Here is a 25216-nt window from a genome sequence, read left to right as displayed (position 1 = left end):
AAATTTTTGAAGTCATTTTAATTAATAGAAATTTACCAAGTATAATTTTCTCCGAAAGCGTCATGTCTAGAAAAAAAGAGAAGATATAAAATAAAGAAATGAGCATGAGTTCCTCTGAAAAGGACGTAATTCCACTTCACATAAGGAGACTGAATTTCCTATTTGCAGAAGAGATATGAATTTCCTCTAGTCTCCTTCTTGACTCTCCCTCTCATCTAGACATATAACTAGACCATGGATACCCAATGGCAGGCCACCCGTAAAGTTTTAGCCTTGTGCCCGGCATATAGTAAGCACTCAATAAATGGTAGCTACTATGGCATAATGACTGTGGTGAGAAACCTGTAGGTATGGAGGCTCATGCATTTTCATAATTTGTATTAAAATGGTGAGGTTGGGAGGATTCATGGTTAATGAACAAATATTGGGAAAGACTTACTTATGAGTCAAAAACATGTGAATGTTTTATTCAGACCTTTTAATTTTATCAGTATCTTAGTTTAGGTTCTCTTAGAGGCAATCCCTGAGACAAGGATTTAAGTGGAGCAGTTTATTTGCAAAGTGACCCCTAAAACACTAGGGGTATGCAAGCATGAGGAGGAAAATTAAGACAACAAAAGGAAGACAGTGAATAAAGGGTGTGTTACGAAGCAAATGGAGCTGTACTCCATCGGGGGAACATCAGAAGCAGGTGTAGATCATGAGCCTCAGAGTTGGACCACCATAGGGGTAAAGGAGCTGGGATATTTTTCCAAGTTTTACCAGTCATTGGTTGAGGGCTCCCCCTGGGTACCTTGGGGCAGCAAATGAGGAGAGCATTTACAATGACTGCTACAGGGAGTCATTCTTCATAATACTTTGGTTTTGTGGCACAATTTTGTTGTTGTTGTTGTTAGGTGCCATGGAGTCGGTTCTGACTCGTAGTGACCCTAGAGGACAGAGTAGAACTGCCCATATGGTTTCCAAGGAGCAGCTGGTGGATTTGAACTGCTGACCTTTTGGTTAGCAGCTGAGTTCTTAATCACTGCGCTACCAGGGCTCTGGCACAATTTTAGTGGAATTAAAATTTATGGACTAAAATTAATTCATTATATGTAGCAGACAAGAAGTTGTACTGCTCAGATCTGCCTTCACTTTGGTAATGAAGGGGGAAAGATGACCATATGACAGCCTCCATCTGACAGACCTTTCAGGGTCCACCTCAGCTTTTGAGCCAAGGTCACATATTATCAGGGCAGTCCCTATCTGTGGCTGAGAAAGACCATTAATGTCCAACATGGGAGTCCTCTCCTGGGCAGTCTTGGGATGGTAGGAACTTTGTCAGGTTTTCATTGCAGGTAATGGCTGTGCCTGTCCAGCCCTGCTTCCTCACATTTCCTTTCACAATAAACCCTTGCACTCCTAACTCTGTCTCAGCTTCTGCTTCTTGGAGAAGCCAGCCTGTGACATTGTATTCTATGGAGTCCAAGGTATCGTTATTACCTGCCATTGTAAAAGGAAAAATGATGCAAATTAAACCAAGACATGCCATCAATTGATAAGGCCTTAGTTAAGAGATATTAAAATGTGAAAAATGTGCATTCTAAAATAGATTAAATGTGGAAATTAGTTACATTTTATTTGAACTACCTTCTCTAAACTGAACAACATATAAAGAGCTCTGGTAGCCTTGACTACCCGAGAGAAGCTGCAAGCTGGTTATCAGGTCTTTTTGAACTTTGGTTGAAAATCTCAAGAGAGCCATCTCCTAGGAGTAAACAGTTTCCATTTGGCTCTTACAGACCTTTTTGAGCAAAGTGACAATCAAGTAGGTCACCACTTGAGGCCAAATTCAGCTGCAGACATACTGTCTAAAAAGAGTCCCACATCTTGAAGCCAAAGGAAGGAATCAGAGGGGGCCCTAAGAAAACATGCCTGCTGGTGTCTCAGTGCTTCTGAAGCAGCTCCCTTTCTGACACATGTGCTGGGGTCTCTATGAGGTCTAGAGCCACACACCTGAGCACCTGTGTATCCCCTCTGTCCACTGAGGAAAGGCCTGAGCCGAGCTGTTGTGAAACGAGAGCGATAGCGAGGCAATCCTACCTGATATATCATCATAATCTGCTGCTTCAGCACCCTATGAGAAATGAAAATGGTTTAAAGAAAATTGAAATCAAAGTCTGCAGATCACTGTAACAATATCAACTAATAACACAAAACAGCAGAAATCTAGCTAAAAGCACTAAGTCGGGGTGAGGGTGCTTTTTCCTCTGTGTATCTGAAACCCTTGATATACTAAATATTAGCACACACAATGACCCTACCCACTTCCCAAGAGGCAGATACACTTCCATTCAGGATGAGACAAAGGGCTGCAGTTTAACAGTGCCCAAAGGTCACAGGCCAAAATGATCCAAAGACTGGCCAAGACTGATCTCCGATCTCCAAAGACCTGTAGAGTTTCTTTAGACAGAGGCCATGAAGACATGAACGCATCACCTACCCCTACCCACCCACCAGTAAGGACCCACTCTCAGTTGCCTATTTCATGGCACAAGCTTTAATGTGGAACTTTCAGCTTTAACAATCAAGGTGTCTCTTCTCTATTCCCTTGTTTTTATTCCTCCCCCTTCACTCTCCTTCTCTATTTCACAAAAGCCAAATCTGTGAATGAGTGGAGAGAATCAACATGATACTGAGGTGACATTTAAAAAATTATCCATCCTCAAGTTGACATTGCTGACTATATTAGCATATTCTTGATTTACCATTTTCCACATGGTGCAAATAAAAAAATAACAGGGATAAAACTTTTATTGGGCTACTAAGCCCAAATGAGAATGCCAGGTGTAACGGAAACACCAGGATTTCTTGGTGTTACAGGAAGAACTAATCACCTGCTGATCCAGGTTTATGATTTATATGCATTTATGCTTTTTACCATGAAAGGGTCCATCCTGAAGCCTTTTGATGTCTGTACTGTTGTTTGTGTTTCCAAACATAGACTGTCCTTCCCACTTCTAGGAATGAATAGAAAGAATGCAATGAGCAGCATCTTAGGGAACTGGGTAAGAATACACAGTCAGAAGGAGTCCCTGGATGGTACTCCTTCTGTGTTAAGTGCTTGACTACTAGCTGACAGGTTGGCAGTTCAAACCCACCCAGAGGTGCCTTAGAAGACAAGCCCGCTAATCTGCTTCCAAAAGGTCACAGCCTTGAAAACTCTATGGAGCAGTTCTGCTCCGCACACATGGAGTTGCCATGAGTTGGAATCAGCTTAATGGCAACTAAAAATGGCACACCGTCTGTCTTAGGCTGGGTTCTCTAGAGAAGGAAAACCAGAAAGTATGTAAATGTATACGAAGTAAATGGCTCACACGGTTGTAGAGGCTGGAATGTCCCAAGTCTGTGGGTCGGGCTGGAGGCTTCTCCTGATTCACACAGCCACAGGGGCTGGCAAAACCAAGATCAGCAGGTCAGAAAGCAGGGCTCTTGCTCACAGGCTGTGAAGACCAACAAATCCCCAAATCAGCATGCAAGATGGCAGGTAAGATGCTAGCTCAAGCCCCAAGAACCCAAGGTCAGATGAACAGGAGCCAGCTGCAGAATCCAAAGTGAGCAAAAGCCCACCAGAGCCTTACCAGAAAATCCACCTATATTAGATGCAGGCCACACCCTCAAGGAAACTCCCTTTCAACTGATTGGCAACTCACAGGAAATCCCATCACAGAGGTGATCACACTACATCAAATCTCATGATGGAAACGATCACATCATCATTCGACTGCCAAACTCCATCACAACTGCTGAGAATCATGGCCCAGGCAAGTTGACACACATGATTTCTGATCTCTAGTAGTTTTCAGTTTCACTGGTGAAGAATCACACATTGTTTTTCTGTTATTACTACTGTTATACCCTCTATCTTCTACAGGAGAAGTTCCAGTTGAAATCATCACAGCTCAGAGACGGGAATGAGCTTATGGGATGGAGCAAGGAAAGCTTCATGGAGAAGGTGACACTAGAGCCAGGCTTTGAAGGTTGAAGCAGACTTTTACATATTTAGCAAAGGACGATGATACAGAGTGGTGAGACTGAGCACAGTGACCTAAAACAGTGAGGAACCAGGCTCGTGAGTAAATGAAGACCACCAGAGGGTTTGAAGAAAGAGGAAACTGGACTGCACCTGTGAGGTATGTATATTATTGGGTTTGTGATAAATATCCTTGATCGAACTAGGAAAGGTGAATATCTGAATAAAAATCAGAAACTCCAGGAAAACTTATATTTTAATGATTTTCCATACAATAGATAGGAAGTTTTAGAAGAATGCTGATGGAAATGCTTAAAGATAGAGATGCTCACACATATTGCTATCTTTAGTCCTCTGAAATGATTTCCGGCTTTGCAATAGAAACATTTTGTAAAACTATCTACAACATTACAGCACTATTCTTACCTGTTGAGGAAAAGCTTCAGGTCTACTATAATCCTAAAATGTAAGTACAAGAGGCATATTTGCCTCCAGAAGGCACTGCTGTTTTCACCAAAGAAGGAAGACTTCCGTGTCTGCTTTGGCTGTCGGCTTCTGGTGGACTTTCCTTTAGATGTAGTTGCACTTGTTATTTTCGGACCAGGCTCAAAAGTCCAGGAATACACCGGGCAGTGGTAGTGACACCCATTTAACCCAAAGAAATTAGAAACAAGAGGCATATAGCCCAAAACATTCAACCTCTTCCATTTTACAAAACAATAACAAGAAAAGTCTTCCCAACTTTCCATCACTGTTTCCTTCTTTTTATAGGCAGGCAAATTTCTAAAGAGAATAGTTGACTCTCCTCCTATCCCTCTGCCCACTCTGACCATTATAGTCTGGCTCCGCATCTCACCCCCAAATTCCTCTGAAAGGGCTCATCAGTGGCCTCCAGGTGGTTAACCCCAATGAACTACCCTGTATCCTAATCTTTATCTGCCCCTGTATTTCACTCCTTGATTCCTGAAACTGCTTTCTTGGCTTTGCTGTGCCATCCTTCCTTGGCTCTTCTGTTGCTTGTCATTTTGCATTCATAGACCCTTCTCCTGGGCTCTTTTGCCCTGGGATTCCGTCTGATGGTCATTTCTCATCTCAAAAATACTCTCCAGGGCTGATCTCATCCACTCCCATGGCTTCAATTCTACCTGTACACATGACTCCCATATCTGCATCTCTAGGCAATGACTCTCCCGAGCATCACATTTCAACTCCACCTGGATGTCACACAGACCCCTCAAACTCAGCTTATACATAACTAAATCCATCGTTCCCTCGTCCTCATCCACCTCACCACAAAATAAAAAAAAAGCATGCTCTATTCCCCAGATTTCACTGTCCAGTAAATAATACGTCACTTACCCACTCAAGTGGGCAACCTAGAAATTGGCCTTGAACCATCTCTTTTCTCTCAGGTGCAACTGGTCCTACCATTTAAGTCACTTACAAATACGCCCCTACCCTCCTTGCTCAGGAGGCTGCCTCCCTTCAGCGCCTCAGTGCCTCTTGCCTGGGCTATGGCAGTACACTATTTAGAAAGATTTAAATGACTCTGATTTTACATCTCATCATTTGTAAGGTATGACATTTGTTGTCTAAATAGCATGACATTCAAAAAGTGAAAATGGCTCCCTCTAGCCCTACTCCCAATCCCCTCACCAAATTTCCCTTACTGGAGATAACCAATGTTATTAGTTATTTCCATATCCTTCCAGAGGTATTTTTACACAAAAGGTAGCACTGTATACCTACTCTTCAGCAGCTTGACTTTTCCCCTTAATGTATCCTAGAAATCTTTCCATATTAGTACACAGTGAGCTTCCTCATCATTCCTACAGCTCATGGTATTCTATTGCATAAATATGCTAGAAGTTATTTAACTGTTAGTCTGCTATGGATGGACATTGAGGGTGTCTTAGGTTGGGCTCTCCACAGAAGCAAAACCAGTGCAGCATATAAATGCACAGAGAGATTTACATAAAAGAAATGGCTCACACAGTTGGAGAGGCTGGAAAGTCACAAGTTCATGGGTCGGGCTGGAGGCATCTCCTGACTCACGTAGCCACAAGTGCTGGCGAATCCAAAATCAGAAGGTTAGACAGGAGGCCTCTGGCTCACAGGCTGCGGAGGCCGACAAATCCCAGGAACACCCCATAAGACAGCAGGTGAGTTACTAGCTCAAGTTCCAAGGATCAGAGGTCAGATGAAGAGGATACAGAGTGAGCACAAGCCAGAGTGAGCCTTGCCAGGAAGTCCACACACCCAAGGAAACTCCCTTTCAAATGACTGGCTGTTCACAACAGATCTCATCCAGGAGGTGATCATACTATATATATCATATCTCATTATTAAGTTTACTATGTCATTAAAAAGCCATCAAATTGCCAAACCACTGAGGATCATGACCCAACCAAGTTGACACACAACCTTAACCATCAAAGAGGGGGTTCCCATTTTTTACCTTTTATAAATACGGCTGTAATGTACAACCTCATATATAGGTAACCACAGGCAGGTACTACCATATTGATAGGGGAAATTCATAGAAATGGGAAAGCAGAATCATAAAGTAACTGTATATGCAATTATAATTATGATAAACCAAATGAAAAACCAAACCCATTGCAGTAGAGTAATTCTGACTCACAGAGACCCTTTTGGACAGAGTAGAAACTTGGGTTTCCAAGGAGCAGCGAGGAGATTTGAACCAGCGACCTTTTGGTTAGCAGCTGAGCACTTACCCACTGTGCCACCAAAAACAAACAAACAAAAAAACCCATTGCCAGTTGATTCCGACTCATAGCGACCCCATAGGACAGAGTAGAACTGCCCCATTGAGTTTCCGAGGAGCGCCTGGTGGATTTGAACTGCTTACCTTTTGGTTAGCAGCCGTAGCACTTAACCACTACACCACCAGGGTTTCCCCACCCTGCCACCAGGGCTCCATAGTTCTAAGAGTATTGGCAAATTGCCCTCCTTAAAGATTGACCAGTCTTACAGCAATATGCAAAAACCTTATCTCTGGCCCCTCTGCCTCATTCATCCCTGCTTGGAAATGTGTCCTCCACATTTTTGATAAACACCATTTTTCTAAGATGTAGATCTGGCTTGTCACTCTTCTAATATCCAAATCTGGAATGCCATGCTCCTGCTTCCCCTGCTCAAAACCCTTCCATTTCTCCCCACTGATCTTTAAGACCTTTCACCATGTCCACCTGTGCTGTCCAGTGTGGACCACCAGGCACATGTAGCTATTGAGCCTTGGAATGTGGCCTGTCCCAACTGAGACCTGATGTAAGGGCCAGATTCACACTGCATGGCAAAGCCTTAGCCTGACAAAAAGAAGGGACAATATCTCACTGATGCGTTTTTAACACTGATTACATGTTGAAATAAATACATTTCGGAGGTACTGAATTAAATAACACATAATTAAGATTATTTTCACCTGTTTCTTGATACTTTTTAAAATACAGCTAGTAAAATATTCTAAATCACAATGGGGTTGGCTCTTGTGGCTCCTGTTATATTTCTATTGGGCAGCACTCATCTTGACCCTTCCTCCCTGTCCCATCTCATCTCCTCCCAGCCTTAGGCTCTCCCTCCTGCTTCAGACCACAGTGATCCCTGGGCCTCAGATGCCCCCTGCCTGCTCCACACCCCTCACCCTCCTCACCTCACCCCCAACCCTCTTAGTAAGGCTCTGCTTGAAGCTTCCTCTTGGAGGTCTTCCAGAGATTTTAATTCTTTCTTCAGAAGTCCGCCTCCCTTTGCAGGCCCTGACCTCTAGGGCCTCTCACCATTCTCACTAGAACACACAGCAGCAAGCAGTTCAGTACTGTTGGCTGAGCGAAGAAAAAGAGGCAGAACAGCCCCGAGAGTCAGTTAAAGGGTAAAGTTGGCGGATGTCATAGAGCATTTGAACACATTTAAGAAAAAAATCTAAGTACTTTTTTTTAACCTGAATTCAGAATGTGAACTATATTTCGGCAGCAAACGACAGTAATAAGAACAACAAGAGTTCCAAAGAATGGCAAACACAGGAGAAACTTACTGTCTTCCACTTGGGCATCTGACCAGTTTACATCCTTGGGTGGGGAGACCCGGCCCTGGGACCCCGGCCGTCGCCCACTCCCCGCCCCAGCCTGCAGGACCAGAGACCTGAGAGTTGCAAGTCCCAAGAAACCCGCTCCCTCCAGCTCCCACCGACCCGGGACCTACTCACCTGGCCCAAGGCCACAGTTACAGTGGCGACAACAAAAGAGGCAGAAGAGGCTCTCCAGGAACAGGGAGGGGTCTCCGGGAAACGAAATTGAAACTCTGAGACCCAAGTCCCGGGGGCAGGACGTGCCTTCGCCTCAGGCCGGCCCTACCCCCGCCCGGAGCCCGCGCAGCCCGCCCGCCCGCAGAGCCATGGCCTCGGCGCCCTGCCCGCCGTCCCCGCTCGTCGTGCGGGTGTCCGAGCCCGGCCCCCGGCTGCGCAGGAAGCTGGAGAGCTACTTCCAGAGCCGGCGCTCGGGCGGCGGGGAGTGCACCGTGCGGGCCCTGGGCGACAGCGCCCCGGACACCTTCCGGGTGGAGTTCAGGGAAAGGGCAGGTGAGCTGTGGGCCGCAGAGGTGCGGGCCCGGGCTGGGGGTGCAAAGCCGTCCTGGGCCAGCCCCGCGGGTGTCCTGCTAGAAGCAGCCCCCGCTGACCCAGGAGAGAGGGCGGGAGAAAGGATGGCACTGTCTGGGGGGGACACGAACTGGGGCCTTCAGCTGCCAAGAGACTCAGCCCGACGGCAGGAGAGACCCCCAGTCCGGGATCTGGTCTGACCAGGCCTTAACGTAGATGCTTGCTAATATCCTCATCCCCAGGCCCCTTGTATTTCTCAGCTGTCCTAAGAAGCCACTTCCTGCCCCTGGAGGCAGGTCGGTAGCTGTCCTTGTGGTTTAGGCATGGATTACAAACACAGTGTGACAAAAAGAAAGTAAAATTTTCATTAATACATTTTTGTTAATAATAACGCATAAATAATAATGTCGGTGATGTATTTTTGAGGATTACAAAAGTAATGCATGCTCACAGTAGAAAAGAGAGAAAGGAATGAGAAGAAACCAAAACCACCTCTTCATCTCACCACCTGGAGATAAGCAGTGTGAACACTTCCTTTCAGCTTTTCTCTGTGAATGTCTGCAAACACTTGTATACTTACAAAATTCTGAGTCTATGGTTTTGATTCTTGATTTTTTTCACTTCACTTTGTAAATGAGCATTTTTCCCTATCATTGAAATGTGAGACGGGAGGCTCAGTTTCTGAAACGTGACTTTTAACAAGTTGATGATATTCCATTCTCATTAAGCTCTCATTTCTTCCTTAAAACTTAACCTGCTGACTTATGAGTTCTCAGATCTCCCGAGTTCCCCTCACCAGCCTTGTATACCAGGGTGCAGGGGGCAGGGCACTGATGCATGAGTAAGAGGAGCGGTTCAAATCTCTCCCATTTCTCTCTCTCTCCCTGTCCTTCTCTCTCTCTGTGTTAAATGTCTCTACTAAAGCTAAGGAGAGAGTGTTGAAAAAAGGAGAACACCGAATCTGCGTTGAAAACAAACCTGTGAGCATTTTCTTGGAACCCACTGAAAAGCCAGTAGAGAAGATCATGAGTCAGAGAACTTCCTTGGTGACACCATCAGGAGCAGGAGCTCTGTATGATGGGAAGCATCCCAATGAAAGACGTATTCCTAACACTGTGGATTCCTGTGTGTCAAAGGTGAGTGCTGAAAGGAGCTGGGCATGTTCCTGCACCTTGCTCTCCAGACCACACCTCATCATTATTCCTCCAACAGCCATTTGCTGAAGGCCACTGTGAGCCAGGCACTATTTTAGGCATGGAGACCTGGAGGTGAACACAACAGTCAAGGTCCCTGCTGTCATGCAGCTTGTATTGGAGTTGGAACTGGATACATGGAAAGACAGGGAGCAAGTAAACAAAACAATTTCAGAAAGTGATATATGCTATATAGGCCGATGAACTTCCATTCAGGATGAGACAAAGGGTTGCAGTTTAACAGTGCTCAAAGGTCACAGACCAAATGATCCAAAAACTGGCCAAGACTGATCTCCGATCTCCAAAGACCTGTAGAGTTTCTCTAGACAGAGGCCATGAAGACATGAACCTCATCACCTACCCCTACCCACCCACCAACAAGGACCCACTCTCAGTTGCCTATTTCATGGCACAAGCTTTAATGTGGAACTTTCAGCTTTAACAATCAAGGTGTCTCTTCTCTATTCCCTTGTTTTTATTCCTCCCCCTTCACTCTCCTTCTCTATTTCACAAAAGCCAAATCTGTGAATGAGTGGAGAGAATCAACATGATACTGAGGTGGCATTTAAAAAAATTATCCATCCTCATGTTGACATTGTTGACTATAATAGCATATTCTTGATTTACCATTTTCCACATGGTGCAAATAAAAAATAACAGGGATAAAACTTTTATTGGGCTACTAAGCCCAAATGAGAATGCCAGGTGTAACGGAAACACCAGGATTTCTTGGTGTTACAGGAAGAACTAATCACCTGCTGATCCAGGTTTATGATTTATATGCATTTATGCTTTTTACCATGAAAGGGTCCATCCTGAAGCCTTTTGATGTCTGTACTGTTGTTTGTGTTTCCAAACATAGACTGTCCTTCCCACTTCTAGGAATGAATAGAAAGAATGCAATGAGCAGCATCTTAGGGAACTGGGTAAGAATACACAGTCAGAAGGAGTCCCTGGATGGTACTCCTTCTGTGTTAAGTGCTTGACTACTAGCTGACAGGTTGGCAGTTCAAACCCACCCAGAGGCGCCTTAGAAGACAAGCCCGCTAATCTGCTTCCAAAAGGTCACAGCCTTGAAAACTCTATGGAGCAGTTCTACTCTGCACACATGGAATTGACATGAGTTGGAATCGGCTTAACGGCAACTAAATATAGCACACCATCTGTCTTAGGCTGGGTTCTCTAGAGAAGGAAAACCAGAAAGTATGTAAATGTATACGAAGTAAATGGCTCACACGGTTGTAGAGGCTGGAATGTCCCAAGTCTGTGGGTCGGGCTGGAGGCTTCTCCTGATTCACACAGCCACAGGGGCTGGCAAAACCAAGATCAGCAGGTCAGAAAGCAGGGCTCTTGCTCACAGGCTGTGAAGACCAACAAATCCCCAAATCAGCATGCAAGATGGCAGGTAAGATGCTAGCTCAAGCCCCAAGAACCCAAGGTCAGATGAACAGGAGCCAGCTGCAGAATCCAAAGCGAGCAAAAGCCCACCAGAGCCTTACCAGAAAATCCACCTATATTAGATGCAGGCCACACCCTCAAGGAAACTCCCTTTCAACTGATTGGCAACTCACAGGAAATCCCATCACAGAGGTGATCACACTACATCAAATCTCATGATGGAAACGATCACATCATCATTCGACTGCCAAACTCCATCACAACTGCTGAGAATCATGGCCCAGGCAAGTTGACACACATGATTTCTGATCTCTAGTAGTTTTCAGTTTCACTGGTGAAGAATCACACATTGTTTTTCTGTTATTACTACTGTTATACCCTCTATCTTCTACAGGAGAAGTTCCAGTTGAAATCATCACAGCTCAGAGACGGGAATGAGCTTATGGGATGGAGCAAGGAAAGCTTCATGGAGAAGGTGACACTAGAGCCAGGCTTTGAAGGTTGAAGCAGACTTTTACATATTTAGCAAAGGACGATGATACAGAGTGGTGAGACTGAGCACAGTGACCTAAAACAGTGAGGAACCAGGCTCGTGAGTAAATGAAGACCACCAGAGGGAACTGGACTGCACCTGTGAGGTATGTATATTATTGGGTTTGTGATAAATATCCTTGATCGAACTAGGAAAGGTGAATATCTGAATAAAAATCAGAAACTCCAGGAAAACTTATATTTTAATGATTTTCCATACAATAGATAGGAAGTTTTAGAAGAATGCTGATGGAAATGCTTAAAGATAGAGATGCTCACACATATTGCTATCTTTAGTCCTCTGAAATGATTTCCGGCTTTGCAATAGAAACATTTTGTAAAACTATCTACAACATTACAGCACTATTCTTACCTGTTGAGGAAAAGCTTCAGGTCTACTATAATCCTAAAATGTAAGTACAAGAGGCATATTTGCCTCCAGAAGGCACTGCTGTTTTCACCAAAGAAGGAAGACTTCCGTGTCTGCTTTGGCTGTCGGCTTCTGGTGGACTTTCCTTTAGATGTAGTTGCACTTGTTATTTTCGGACCAGGCTCAAAAGTCCAGGAATACACCGGGCAGTGGTAGTGACACCCATTTAACCCAAAGAAATTAGAAACAAGAGGCATATAGCCCAAAACATTCAACCTCTTCCATTTTACAAAACAATAACAAGAAAAGTCTTCCCAACTTTCCATCACTGTTTCCTTCTTTTTATAGGCAGGCAAATTTCTAAAGAGAATAGTTGACTCTCCTCCTATCCCTCTGCCCACTCTGACCATTATAGTCTGGCTCCGCATCTCACCCCCAAATTCCTCTGAAAGGGCTCATCAGTGGCCTCCAGGTGGTTAACCCCAATGAACTACCCTGTATCCTAATCTTTATCTGCCCCTGTATTTCACTCCTTGATTCCTGAAACTGCTTTCTTGGCTTTGCTGTGCCATCCTTCCTTGGCTCTTCTGTTGCTTGTCATTTTGCATTCATAGACCCTTCTCCTGGGCTCTTTTGCCCTGGGATTCCGTCTGATGGTCATTTCTCATCTCAAAAATACTCTCCAGGGCTGATCTCATCCACTCCCATGGCTTCAATTCTACCTGTACACATGACTCCCATATCTGCATCTCTAGGCAATGACTCTCCCGAGCATCACATTTCAACTCCACCTGGATGTCACACAGACCCCTCAAACTCAGCTTATACATAACTAAATCCATCGTTCCCTCGTCCTCATCCACCTCACCACAAAATAAAAAAAAAGCATGCTCTATTCCCCAGATTTCACTGTCCAGTAAATAATACGTCACTTACCCACTCAAGTGGGCAACCTAGAAATTGGCCTTGAACCATCTCTTTTCTCTCAGGTGCAACTGGTCCTACCATTTAAGTCACTTACAAATACGCCCCTACCCTCCTTGCTCAGGAGGCTGCCTCCCTTCAGCGCCTCAGTGCCTCTTGCCTGGGCTATGGCAGTACACTATTTAGAAAGATTTAAATGACTCTGATTTTACATCTCATCATTTGTAAGGTATGACATTTGTTGTCTAAATAGCATGACATTCAAAAAGTGAAAATGGCTCCCTCTAGCCCTACTCCCAATCCCCTCACCAAATTTCCCTTACTGGAGATAACCAATGTTATTAGTTATTTCCATATCCTTCCAGAGGTATTTTTACACAAAAGGTAGCACTGTATACCTACTCTTCAGCAGCTTGACTTTTCCCCTTAATGTATCCTAGAAATCTTTCCATATTAGTACACAGTGAGCTTCCTCATCATTCCTACAGCTCATGGTATTCTATTGCATAAATATGCTAGAAGTTATTTAACTGTTAGTCTGCTATGGATGGACATTGAGGGTGTCTTAGGTTGGGCTCTCCACAGAAGCAAAACCAGTGCAGCATATAAATGCACAGAGAGATTTACATAAAAGAAATGGCTCACACAGTTGGAGAGGCTGGAAAGTCACAAGTTCATGGGTCAGGCTGGAGGCATCTCCTGACTCACGTAGCCACAAGTGCTGGCGAATCCAAAATCAGAAGGTTAGACGGGAGGCCTCTGGCTCACAGGCTGTGGAGGCCGACAAATCCCAGGAACACCCCATAAGACAGCAGGTGAGTTACTAGCTCAAGTTCCAAGGATCAGAGGTCAGATGAAGAGGATACAGAGTGAGCACAAGCCAGAGTGAGCCTTGCCAGGAAGTCCACACACCCAAGGAAACTCCCTTTCAAATGACTGGCTGTTCACAACAGATCTCATCAAGGAGGTGATCATACTATATATATCATATCTCATTATTAAGTTTGCTATGTCATTAAAAAGCCATCAAATTGCCAAACCACTGAGGATCATGACCCAACCAAGTTGACACACAACCTTAACCATCAAAGAGGGGGTTCCCATTTTTTACCTTTTATAAATATGGCTGTAATGTACAAGCTCATATATAGGTAACCACAGGCAGGTACTACCATATTGATAGGGGAAATTCATAGAAATGGGAAAGCAGAATCATAAAGTAACTGTATATGCAATTATAATTATGATAAACCAAATGAAAAACCAAACCCATTGCAGTAGAGTAATTCTGACTCACAGAGACCCTTTTGGACAGAGTAGAAACTTGGGTTTCCAAGGAGCAGCGAGGAGATTTGAACCAGCGACCTTTTGGTTAGCAGCTGAGCACTTACCCACTGTGCCACCAAAAACAAACAAACAAAAAAACCCATTGCCAGTTGATTCCGACTCATAGCGACCCCATAGGACAGAGTAGAACTGCCCCATTGAGTTTCCGAGGAGCGCCTGGTGGATTTGAACTGCTTACCTTTTGGTTAGCAGCCGTAGCACTTAACCACTACACCACCAGGGTTTCCCCACCCTGCCACCAGGGCTCCATAGTTCTAAGAGTATTGGCAAATTGCCCTCCTTAAAGATTGACCAGTCGTACAGCAATATGCAAAAACCTTATCTCTGGCCCCTCTGCCTCATTCATCCCTGCTTGGAAATGTGTCCTCCACATTTTTGATAAACACCATTTTTCTAAGATGTAGATCTGGCTTGTCACTCTTCTAATATCCAAATCTGGAATGCCATGCTCCTGCTTCCCCTGCTCAAAACCCTTCCATTTCTCCCCACTGATCTTTAAGACCTTTCACCATGTCCACCTGTGCTGTCCAGTGTGGACCACCAGGCACATGTAGCTATTGAGCCTTGGAATGTGGCCTGTCCCAACTGAGACCTGATGTAAGGGCCAGATTCACACTGCATGGCAAAGCCTTAGCCTGACAAAAAGAAGGGACAATATCTCACTGATGCGTTTTTAACACTGATTACATGTTGAAATAAATACATTTCGGAGGTACTGAATTAAATAACACATAATTAAGATTATTTTCACCTGTTTCTTGATACTTTTTAAAATACAGCTAGTAAAATATTCTAAATCACAATGGGGTTGGCTCTTGTGGCTCCTGTTATATTTCTATTGGGCAGCACTCATCTTGACCCTTCTTCCCTGTCCCATCTCATCTCCTCCCAGCCTTAGGCTCTCCCTCCTGCTTCAGACCACAGTGATCCCTGGGCCTCAGATGCCCCCTGCCTGCTCCACACCCCTCACCCTCCTCACCTCACCCCCAACCCTCTTAGTAAGGCTCTGCTTGAAGCTTCCTCTTGGAGGTCTTCCAGAGATTTTAATTCTTTCTTCAGAAGTCCTCCTCCCTTTGCAGGCCCTGACCTCTAGGGCCTCTCACCATTCTCCCTAGAACACACAGCAGCAAGCAGTTCAGTACTGTTGGCTGAGCGAAGAAAAAGAGGCAGAACAGCCCCAAGAGTCAGTTAAAGGGTAAAGTTGGCGGATGTCATAGAGCATGTGAACACATTTAAGAAAAAAATCTAAGTACTTTTTTTTAACCTGAATTCAGAATGTGAACTATATTTCGGCAGCAAACGACAGTAATAAGAACAACAAGAGTTCCAAAGAATGGCAAACACAGGAGAAACTTACTGTCTTCCACTTGGGCATCTGACCAGTTTAGATCCTTGGGTGGGGAGACCCGGCCCTGGGACCCCGGCCGTCGCCCACTCCCCGCCCCAGCCTGCAGGACCAGAGACCTGAGAGTTGCAAGTCCCAAGAAACCCGCTCCCTCCAGCTCCCACCGACCCCGGCACCTACTCACCTGGCCCAAGGCCACAGTCACAGTGGCGACAACAAAAGAGGCAGAAGAGGCTCTCCAGGAACAGGGAGGGGTCTCCGGGAAACGAAATTGAAACTCTGAGACCCAAGTCCCGGGTGCAGGACGTGCCTTCCCCTCAGGCCGGCCCTACCCGCGCCCGGAGCCCGCGCAGCCCGCCCGCCCGCAGAGCCAAGGCCTCGGCGCCCTGCCCGCCGTCCCCGCTCGTCGTGCGGGTGTCCGAGCCCGGCCCCCGGCTGCGCAGGAAGCTGGAGAGCTACTTCCAGAGCCGGCGCTCGGGCGGCGGGGAGTGCACCGTGCGGGCCCTGGGCGACAGCGCCCCGGACACCTTCCGGGTGGAGTTCAGGGAAAGGGCAGGTGAGCTGTGGGCCGCAGAGGTGCGGGCCCGGGCTGGGGGTGCAAAGCCGTCCTGGGCCAGCCCCGCGGGTGTCCTGCTAGAAGCAGCCCCCGCTGACCCAGGAGAGAGGGCGGGAGAAAGGATGGCACTGTCTGGGGGGGACACGAACTGGGGCCTTCAGCTGCCAAGAGACTCAGCCCGACGGCAGGAGAGACCCCCAGTCCGGGATCTGGTCTGACCAGGCCTTAACGTAGATGCTTGCTAATATCCTCATCCCCAGGCCCCTTGTATTTCTCAGCTGTCCTAAGAAGCCACTTCCTGCCCCTGGAGGCAGGTCGGTAGCTGTCCTTGTGGTTTAGGCATGGATTACAAACACAGTGTGACAAAAAGAAAGTAAAATTTTCATTAATACATTTTTGTTAATAATAATGCATAAATAATAATGTCGGTGATGTATTTTTGAGGATTACAAAAGTAATGCATGCTCACAGTAGAAAAGAGAGAAAGGAATGAGAAGAAAACCAAAACCACCTCTTCATCTCACCACCTGGAGATAAGCAGTGTGAACACTTCCTTTCAGCTCTTCTCTGTGAATGTCTGCAAACACTTGTATACTTACAAAATTCTGAGTCTACGGTTTTGATTTTTGATTTTTTTCACTTCACTTTGTAAATAAGCATTTTTCCCTATCATTGAAATGTGAGACGGGAGACCCAGTTTCTGAAACGTGACTTTTAACGAGTTGATGATATTCCATTCTCATTAAGCTCTCATTTCTTCCTTAAAACTTAACCTGCCGACTTATGAGTTCTCAGGATCTCCGGAGTTCCCCTCACCAGCCTTGTATAGCAGGGTGCAGGGGGCAGGGCACTGATGCATGAGTAAGAGGAGCGGTTCAAATCTCTCCCATTTCTCTCTCTCTCCCTGTCCTTCTCTCTCTCTGTGTTAAATGTCTCTACTAAAGCTAAGGAGAGAGTGTTGAAAAAAGGAGAACACCGAATCTGCGTTGAAAACAAACCTGTGAGCATTTTCTTGGAACCCACTGAAAAGCCAGTAGAGAAGATCATGAGTCAGAGAACTTCCTTGGTGACACCATCAGGAGCAGGAGCTCTGTATGATGGGAAGCATCCCAATGAAAGACGTATTCCTAACACTGTGGATTCCTGTGTGTCAAAGGTGAGTGCTGAAAGGAGCTGGGCATGTTCCTGCACCTTGCTCTCCAGACCACACCTCATCATTATTCCTCCAACAGCCATTTGCTGAAGGCCACTGTGAGCCAGGCACTATTTTAGGCATGGAGACCTGGAGGTGAACACAACAGTCAAGGTCCCTGCTGTCATGCAGCTTGTATAGGAGGTAGGAATGGGCCACATAGAAAGACAGGAAACAAGTAAACAAAATAAAACAATTTCAGAAAGTTATATATGGTAAGAAGAAAATAAAACGGGGTTTAGCCTTAGAGAGAGACAGGGCCAGAGCAAGGAAGGGGAGGATGGAGGTGATGCTCCTCCTGACCAGGAGTCAGAGACAACTTCTCTGATGAGGTGACATTTGCCCTGAGACTTGAATGATGAGAAGGAGCCAGCCATGCAAAAATTCATTCAACAAATAGATGTTGAATGCCTCTTGTGTGCCAGGCACTGCCACGGGAGCTGGGGATACAGCCATGACCACAGCAGACCCTGCCCTCAAGGAGATTACAGTCTACTGAGGAAACAGACAATGGTAGGAAACAAATAGATGCATAGTAAAATGTCTGCAAGTGGTGAGTCCTGGGAAGAAAAATAAAGCAAAGGAAGTGACAGACTGCCATTTTAAGTAGGATGACAGGAAAAACCTCCCTAATGAGGTGGCATCTATAGAGATACAAGTGAGTGAGCAAGCTAACTCAGTGGATTTCTAGAGGAAGAACATTCTGGGCAGAGGGAAGGACAAGTGCAAAGGCCCTGAGATAGGAGTTACACCCTGAGCTGCAGGAGCTTCAAGGAGGCCACTGTGGGTGGAGGGCCATGAGCACAGGAGAGAGTGATAGGAGAAGAGCTGAGAGAGGTACCCAGGAGCTAGGTCTTATGGGGATGAATGTCATGGGGAGGATTTTGGGTATTAATTTAAATGTGAGGGGATTCATCAGATGGTTTCAAGCCAGAGGAGTGGGATGATTTGCTGCACATTTTAAAAGGATCATTCTGGCTGCTGTACGCAGAACAGAAGGTAGAAAGGGGCTAGAGTGGAAGCACAGAGACCAGTTAGGAGGGGCTCCCGTGGGACCATGAAAGATGACCATGGCTTGGACCTGGCTTGTCCGGATGGAGGTGTGACAAGTGGCAGGATTCAGGAAACATGCTGAAGGAAGGCCTAGGGGAAGGATATTATATTCAGAGGAAATAGCATGTGTAAAGGCCTTGGGGTAGAACAAAAATGATAAATTTTGCTTTCACCTTACATTCAGCTTGCCTCAGTCCTTTTTATTCTAATCTGATATGTCTGTCTTATATTGGAGCTTCTGAAGGCCAGGGTTTATAGGGCCTGGGAACATTGCATGTAGACAGGTGTTTAGTAAAAAAAAAAAAGGAAAAAGAAAAGGGTGGAGAGGTGTGAAGAAGAGAAAAAACAGTAGTAGGAAAAAATATCCTCTTCAGATTTTTGGTTCTATTTCAGGCTCACAGACTTTTTTTGAAGAATCTCAGCAACTTACCCAGAGAACACAAGCCTCTTCCCTTCACCCCACTCACTAAGTTCACAGGGATAGTGGCAACTCTGGAATCCAGACTTCTCATCCAGGGAGTCTGTTAAAAATGCTCCTGCCCAGGCCCCCTGCAGACTAGTTCCATCAGAATCTCTGGGGATGAGACATGGGCCTTGGCACTATTTTTGAACTCCTCAGGTGATTTTAATGAGCAGGCAAGGCTGAGAACCTCTAGACTGTAGCATGTTACGTCCTCTGTAAAGGTTTGCCAGAAGTCCCTCCCTTTAAGGGAAGACATCATGGTGATTTCTCTGGCCTCTAGGCATTTTCCTGAAGAGAAGACTGTAGGCTTGAATATCTCAGAGACCTTATTTGTTCCTTTTGAAATTACAGATCTTTCTTGCTGTAACAGCTGAGCTGAACTGTAACCTGTTGTCCAAAGAGCTGAGGAAACACATAGCCACTCTCTGCCCCAATGTCAAGAAAGTGGAGGGTCTTGATGGAATTGAGAAGGTGTGTGGCGACTTCAGAGATATTGAAAAAATACATCGGTTCTTGAGTGAGCAGCTGCTGACAAGTGAGCAGATGTATGGATCTTCCCGTTTAACAACAGAGAAGGAGCCCCTCAGTCGGCAGGACCACAACAGCTGCTCTTCTCCTGAGCAACAAACCAGGAAAGAAGAAAATAGCCACTGTTTTCAAGTTCCCTTGCCTTCCCTTGAATACTTCGAATATACTTGTCCTGATAAAATCAAATTCATAGAGAAAAGATTCGGCGTAAACATCAAAACTCAGGAGAGTTCTCCAAATATGGTCTATTTAGACTTCACCTCAAGTCAATCTGGCAACCTAGAAGTAGCTCGTGAGTCTTTTGTCCGTGAATTTCAGAAGGGCACAGAATCTCTGAAGCTTGAGAGTATGGTTTTAGCAGACAGGAAGCAGGCCAATGAAATCACAGAGGCATTAAACCACCGGTTTCAAAAGCTCCTCATAAAGGAGAAAGGAGAAGAGTTGACTCTCCTTGGGCCCCACGATGATATTTCAGCCGCCAAACATTTTCTTGCCGTCAGAAACTCTGAAAGCTCTGTCAAGACACCTGTGAAAATATCAGCTCCCAATGGCATGATGAATGGAATCGAGGTTGACACTGCTCACTATGAGCTTTTAGAAGCTGAATTACAGCAAGAGATACCAGTGATAGAGAGAAAGTACAACACTAGCATCAGGGCTTTTGGAAAAACTAAGGATGCTCAGAAAACCTGCATCCTGTTTGAACCCAAGGACAAGGAGATTGACCTGTCTGCGCACGCGTGTGCAAGCTTCATCGATGCCTATCAACATGTCTCATGTCAGCTGAAGAGAGAAATTTTTTCCCTGAAACTTTTGAGCAAGGACAGAGAGCACTTACATGGCACTAAGTTTGCTGATGACTTTAGAAGAAAGCATCCCAACATACACTTGTCGTTAACTCAAAACTCAATGAATCTGACTGGTTTGCCAAATCACCTTGCAAAAGCAAAGCAGTATGTCTCAGCGAGAGAGGGAATGCATCTGTTGGCTGGAGAAAAATGGAATGAGGACCATGGGACACCCATGGACATTGATAGTAATGACTCAGAAACAGCCTCACCTCCAGTCAAGGGCTCTGCCAGCTCCGGGGCCTCAGGAGTGGACAAGAAGGAAAAGGACACATGTGCCATCTGTCTGGACAACATTACTAACAAACAGGTGCTACCAGATTGCAAGCATGAATTCTGCACCCCTTGTATCAATAAAGCCATGTCATATAAGCCAGTCTGTCCTGTGTGCCAGACCCAGTACGGTATTCAGACAGGGAATCAGCCAGATGGAACCATGGTTGTCGCGTATTCACCACTAAGTCTCCCAGGTTACGCACCCTGTCGCACCATTACAATTACCTATAAGATGAGCGGAGGCGTACAAACAGTAAGTATTTCTGAGTTCCATGGGTTTCTATCCACTATGCTAGGATTATTACAGCAAAAGAGACTGTCCTGTTGCCTATTTAGACAGCGTTTCCCAGGGAATTATTTTCAAGGGCTTGAAATAGTGATAAAGGTCATAGTGGCTGCTTGTAAGTTAGGTATCTTTTTTGCCTGTTACTTAAGGCAGAGAAAGGGTGGAGGAGGATGAGCTAGGAAGGGGAAGTCCAAAGGGTGGATAGTGTACCCATCGTGAATTTGGGGAAACAGGAAAATAAGAGTTATCGGGAATAGGAGCAAACCTTCAAAAAATTTTTTTTTTTTTATTTTCTCTGTTTGCAAATGGCACATCTATACGGATTTTAAAATTTAGATGGGAGTGTTTTCATGTGACATTTTCTTATCTTCACACAGAAGGATCACCCAAACCCCGGAAAGAGATATGTTGGAACAAACCGAACTGCATACTTGCCTGATAATGTGGAAGGACAAGAGGTTTTGAGACTGCTTCGTAAGGCCTTTGACCAAAAACTGATCTTCACAGTGGGGCAGTCTCGAACTTCAGGAGCCTCAGATGTCATTACGTGGAATGATATCCACCACAAAACATCCATGTATGGAGGACCAAAAAAGTGAGACATCCTGAAATATAATGGTTGCTAAACCTAATTTAGAGATCATGAAATATGGCAGTTTGAGGATGTGATATAAGGAGACTTTATTCATAGCAGTGGGATTGGGTACAGTGAAGTATTTTGAGAGATTCTAATCTGGAATGATCCCCTCAAAGGCCATAAGGTCCCCTCACTACCCTCCCAACCATAAAGCATCATACAGCCATTACATTTTGCATTAAAGGACAGGGCGCTTCAGAACTCAAGATGAGTAGTGTAAATTATTTTAATTTGGGGTTTCATGCGTATTTGAAGGGTAGATCCTACAAATAGGGGCTCTGGTGGAGCAGTGGTTAAGTGCTTGGTTGCTAACTAAAGGTTGGGGGTTGGAACCCACTAGCTGCTCTGTGGGAGAAAGATGGGGCAGTCTTCTGTAAAGATTTACATCCTGGCAAACCCTATGCGGAAGTTCTACTCTGTCCTGTAGGGTTGCTGTGAGTTGGAATTGACTCAATAGCAATGGGTTTAGATCCTAGGAATGTTATTACTTTGCTTTTCTTAAAGATCACTCCTTCTTCCACCCTCACCCCCCATCAGTACATTGAGAACCTAGACTCACTTGGCTAATAGTACTCTAGAAAAAAGTCTTAGCTTTAGGAGGACTAAGATGGTGGAATCTGTATTACAGGCAATCCAGTTGTTCTGTATGCAGCTCAGTTAGAAATACTTCAGACCTTTGGTTCTCAAACAGGAGTATAGCCTGAGACCTTTGCAATTCCACAAATTTGAAAATCTTACCGTAGAATATGATGGTTGTTGTTAGCTGCTGTCGAGTTGGCTCTGACTCATGGTGACCTTATGTGTAACAGAACACAAAGTTGCCCATAACATACAGTACCTATAGCATAAGTTTAGGAGAGTCACTCCTTACCATGTACTGCTAACAAAATAAAAACCTTGTTGGAAGCTAGATGCTGGGCAGAAAGCTAGGCTCACTCACTAGCTGTATGACTCAGATCTGCACATTTTTAGTCATGGTAAGTCATCAGCCTTCAGGATTGCTTGTGAATGCTTGCAACCCTGAATGTTAAGTCCTCAAGTGACAAGGCTCTACTGTACAGATTCTTAAGAACCATTTGTGATGAAGCTAAAGGGATTTTCCTTTTGCAGGTTTGGTTACCCTGATCCTCATTACCTCCAACGTGTCAAAGAGGAGCTGAAAGCGAAAGGAATTAAATAAGAAGATTGCTGGAAGAATGTCTTGACCCACCTTTCAAAAGATATTTGAGGAGGCAGAGTAATACCAATCTAAAATATTAAGTTACAAACACGTTTTTAAAAATTTGACCTCAGGAAGTGGTTTGTCTAAGAGTAAGAAACCGCTAGTCTGTCATTTCTGGAGTGTTACTTCTTATGGGGAATCCCTGGTGCCACAGTGGTTAAGAGCTCAGCTGCTAACCAAAAGGTCGGTGGTTTGAATCTACCAGCCACTCCTTGGAACCTTTATAGGACAGTTCCGCTCTGTCCTATAGGGTAGCTATAAGTCGGAATGGCCTTGATGGCCATGGGTTTAACTTCTTATGGAAGACAAAAGCCCCAAAGATCTGTGTAATTTTGCCATAGAGATGTCATGGCTCATTCATGTGTCATCCTGGAAGTGGGAGGAATGTTGCTGTGGGTCTGAAGTCATCCTCTGTATTCTTCAATTAGACCTCTAGGTGTGAGTTGATGGTCCTCTTTTCATTGCCCTCTCTGTAGTGATCCTTCAGTGTTTTGCTTGTTTTCTCTTTAATCTCTACCAGTGAAAGTGAAATCCTAACATGAAAGGATAAAAAAACAAGGCTTTGGTTGTGGACAATTAGCCACATTCCTCCCCCCTCCCCACCCCATGGCAAGAGAAGTGGCCAGGAGCCGAGATTGGAGAACCTTTGGTAAAAAATGGAATAAGACTACTATTTTTAATGACACAGAGCCTGGTGTACAGTTGATGATTAATACATTTTATTAATAAATAAAAAAAAAAGAGGGGTATATGCTCCCCAAACCTTTAGCAGAGTCAGGAGCGAGAAAGCCATTTCTGGAGTCCTCACCACTGATTTCGAAAACTGAGTTTCTTACTCAGGAACACTTGGTATCTCAACTTTGACCGAGCCCCTAGCTTGATTCTTGCTCCCTCCCAATCCAAGGAACCTGCTAGATGGGGTGCACTTGCCCTGGTGTAGTGATGCGCCTCATTTTTCAGCATTTCTCCCTCTGGGTATTATTGTACATTTGTGTATACCCCACCTCCAGTTTTAATAGATAAATAACCTTACTTTAGTTCCCATAGCCATCATCTTCACAGTAACTGTAGCCCCCCATTGTAGTTTTTCACCCCTTGACTATGTCCCACCAAGTTACATTTTCCCATTAAAATCTTCTTTCCTGATACATTTTCTGGACAGAGAAAAGGCAGTGAGTTGGGCTTACTGTAAAGAACATATGACAAGTCCAATTTTACTTTTAAATGGTTCTCCAATCCAGAAGAAAGTTATAGTAGCAAATTATCTGGTTTTCCGTGTCTGTCTCCCTCCAAAACTGTTGAACAAGGCAACTTGTTCCTTTCCTAAAGATGCCCATATCCACACGTTTTGATCTTCTAGATGAGATATTAATAGCTAATATTTATTGAACACTTGTTCTGTCCCCTTTATAACAGCCTTGCATCTGTGTGATTTACACAAGTGGTATTCCCAAGTTGTAAATGAGAAAGTAGAAGCAGAGAAGATAAATAAAGCTCAAATGTCACATAGCTAATAAATGGAAGTGCTGGGATAGGAACCAGCTAGTGTGGCTCCAGGGCTTCTGCACCCCACAGCTCTACTGCCTCCCATGGGGTACTTCTCTGAGGAGCCGCTTACAGAGTTCCCATTACTCTGGGCTCCTCTCAGAAATGGATTCTTGCACAGTGCTGAAAGCTGATTTCCTCCAACGAAGCCCTATGTGAAGAACTGAAAACTCAGAATCTTCTCCTTTGTCCAGAGAGTTGAGGAAGCTTAAGGTGAATGATACATCATTCTTTTTCTTTTTTGTTTTTTTTTTAACAGATTATACATTTAGTTTTTGGTGATTGATTAAAGTCTTTATACTACCATTAATAGGTTATTTTATATCTACTGATCATTTAGTTAAATGTACTCAGAAAATGCAAACGTTTGAGTCCTGCTAAGCTTTGGATCCATGATTGCAATGCACGCGCATATTCAGGTGTTCCTGGCATGAGTGGTTGGTGAGCATCTGGGTGACTGCTTTTGCTCTTTGGAAGGTGGTATTATCTGCATTTCTTTAAATAAAGTGAAATCCATATTAGTAACAGATTGTCTGTGTTCTTTCCTCACTCCTGTTTTCCCCCTTATGTTGAGATTCTGAGTATTTTCGACAACAGGTGAAAGTATGCCTTGTGCGTGGACATCTTTGGCTGAATTTGTACACACGGTGTGTAGCTGTTTGCTAAGTCGTGTCACAGTAGAACTTAACTGCTGTAGACTTCATAGCTACCACTTTCAGCTGTGAAAACTACATTTCTCAATATCTTTCCTTCTTAACACAAGATAAAAATAGGCTTCAGATTTCAGCTCTACGAAGAGAGAAAGCATATGCAATATCAGACTGAACGATACAGTTGCCACTCCTTGGTCTTAGAGCATCTGTCTCATCTCTCCAGTA

The 25216-nt window shown here is 44.8% G+C and overlaps 2 protein-coding genes across 2 annotated transcripts in view; one reads left to right on the top strand and one right to left on the bottom strand.

Annotated features, from left to right (window-relative positions):
* PARP15 (poly(ADP-ribose) polymerase family member 15) overlaps nt 1-25216 on the bottom strand; it is a 64874-nt gene that overhangs the window by 27200 nt on the left and 12458 nt on the right. Inside the window, exons 2-4 of the mRNA XM_049878121.1 lie at nt 2921-2999; nt 1996-2116; nt 37-66 (exon numbers count right to left, since the gene is read on the bottom strand). Of these exons, the coding sequence (XP_049734078.1) occupies nt 37-66; nt 1996-2116; nt 2921-2935 (166 nt within the window). The 5' untranslated portion in view covers nt 2936-2999. The remainder of the gene's footprint in view (nt 1-36; nt 67-1995; nt 2117-2920; nt 3000-25216) is intronic.
* On the top strand, nt 8378-24863 carry LOC126072606 (E3 ubiquitin-protein ligase DTX3L-like). The gene is made up of 5 exons (XM_049878015.1): nt 8378-8606; nt 9549-9760; nt 19348-20901; nt 21312-21529; nt 22682-24863. Exons 1-5 carry the CDS (start codon nt 8423-8425, stop codon nt 22749-22751), a joined length of 2238 nt encoding a protein of 745 aa, XP_049733972.1. The 5' UTR covers nt 8378-8422; the 3' UTR covers nt 22752-24863.

The sequence above is a fragment of the Elephas maximus genome, chromosome 1 (genome assembly GCF_024166365.1).
Source record: "Elephas maximus indicus isolate mEleMax1 chromosome 1, mEleMax1 primary haplotype, whole genome shotgun sequence".
NCBI lineage: Eukaryota > Metazoa > Chordata > Mammalia > Proboscidea > Elephantidae > Elephas > Elephas maximus.
Note: the sequence above shows the minus strand (reverse complement) of the source record. Positions and strands in the feature narration are given on the sequence as shown.

Coding starts and splice junctions, on each gene's coding strand:
- LOC126072606 (XM_049878015.1), top strand. CDS start 8,423: ATGGCCTCGGCGCCCTGCCCGCCGTCCCCGCTCGTCGTGCGGGTGTCC. Junction 9,761..19,347: donor TGGATTCCTGTGTGTCAAAG/GTGAGTGCTGAA, acceptor TTGAAATTACAG/ATCTTTCTTGCTGTAACAGC. Junction 20,902..21,311: donor TGAGCGGAGGCGTACAAACA/GTAAGTATTTCT, acceptor ATCTTCACACAG/AAGGATCACCCAAACCCCGG.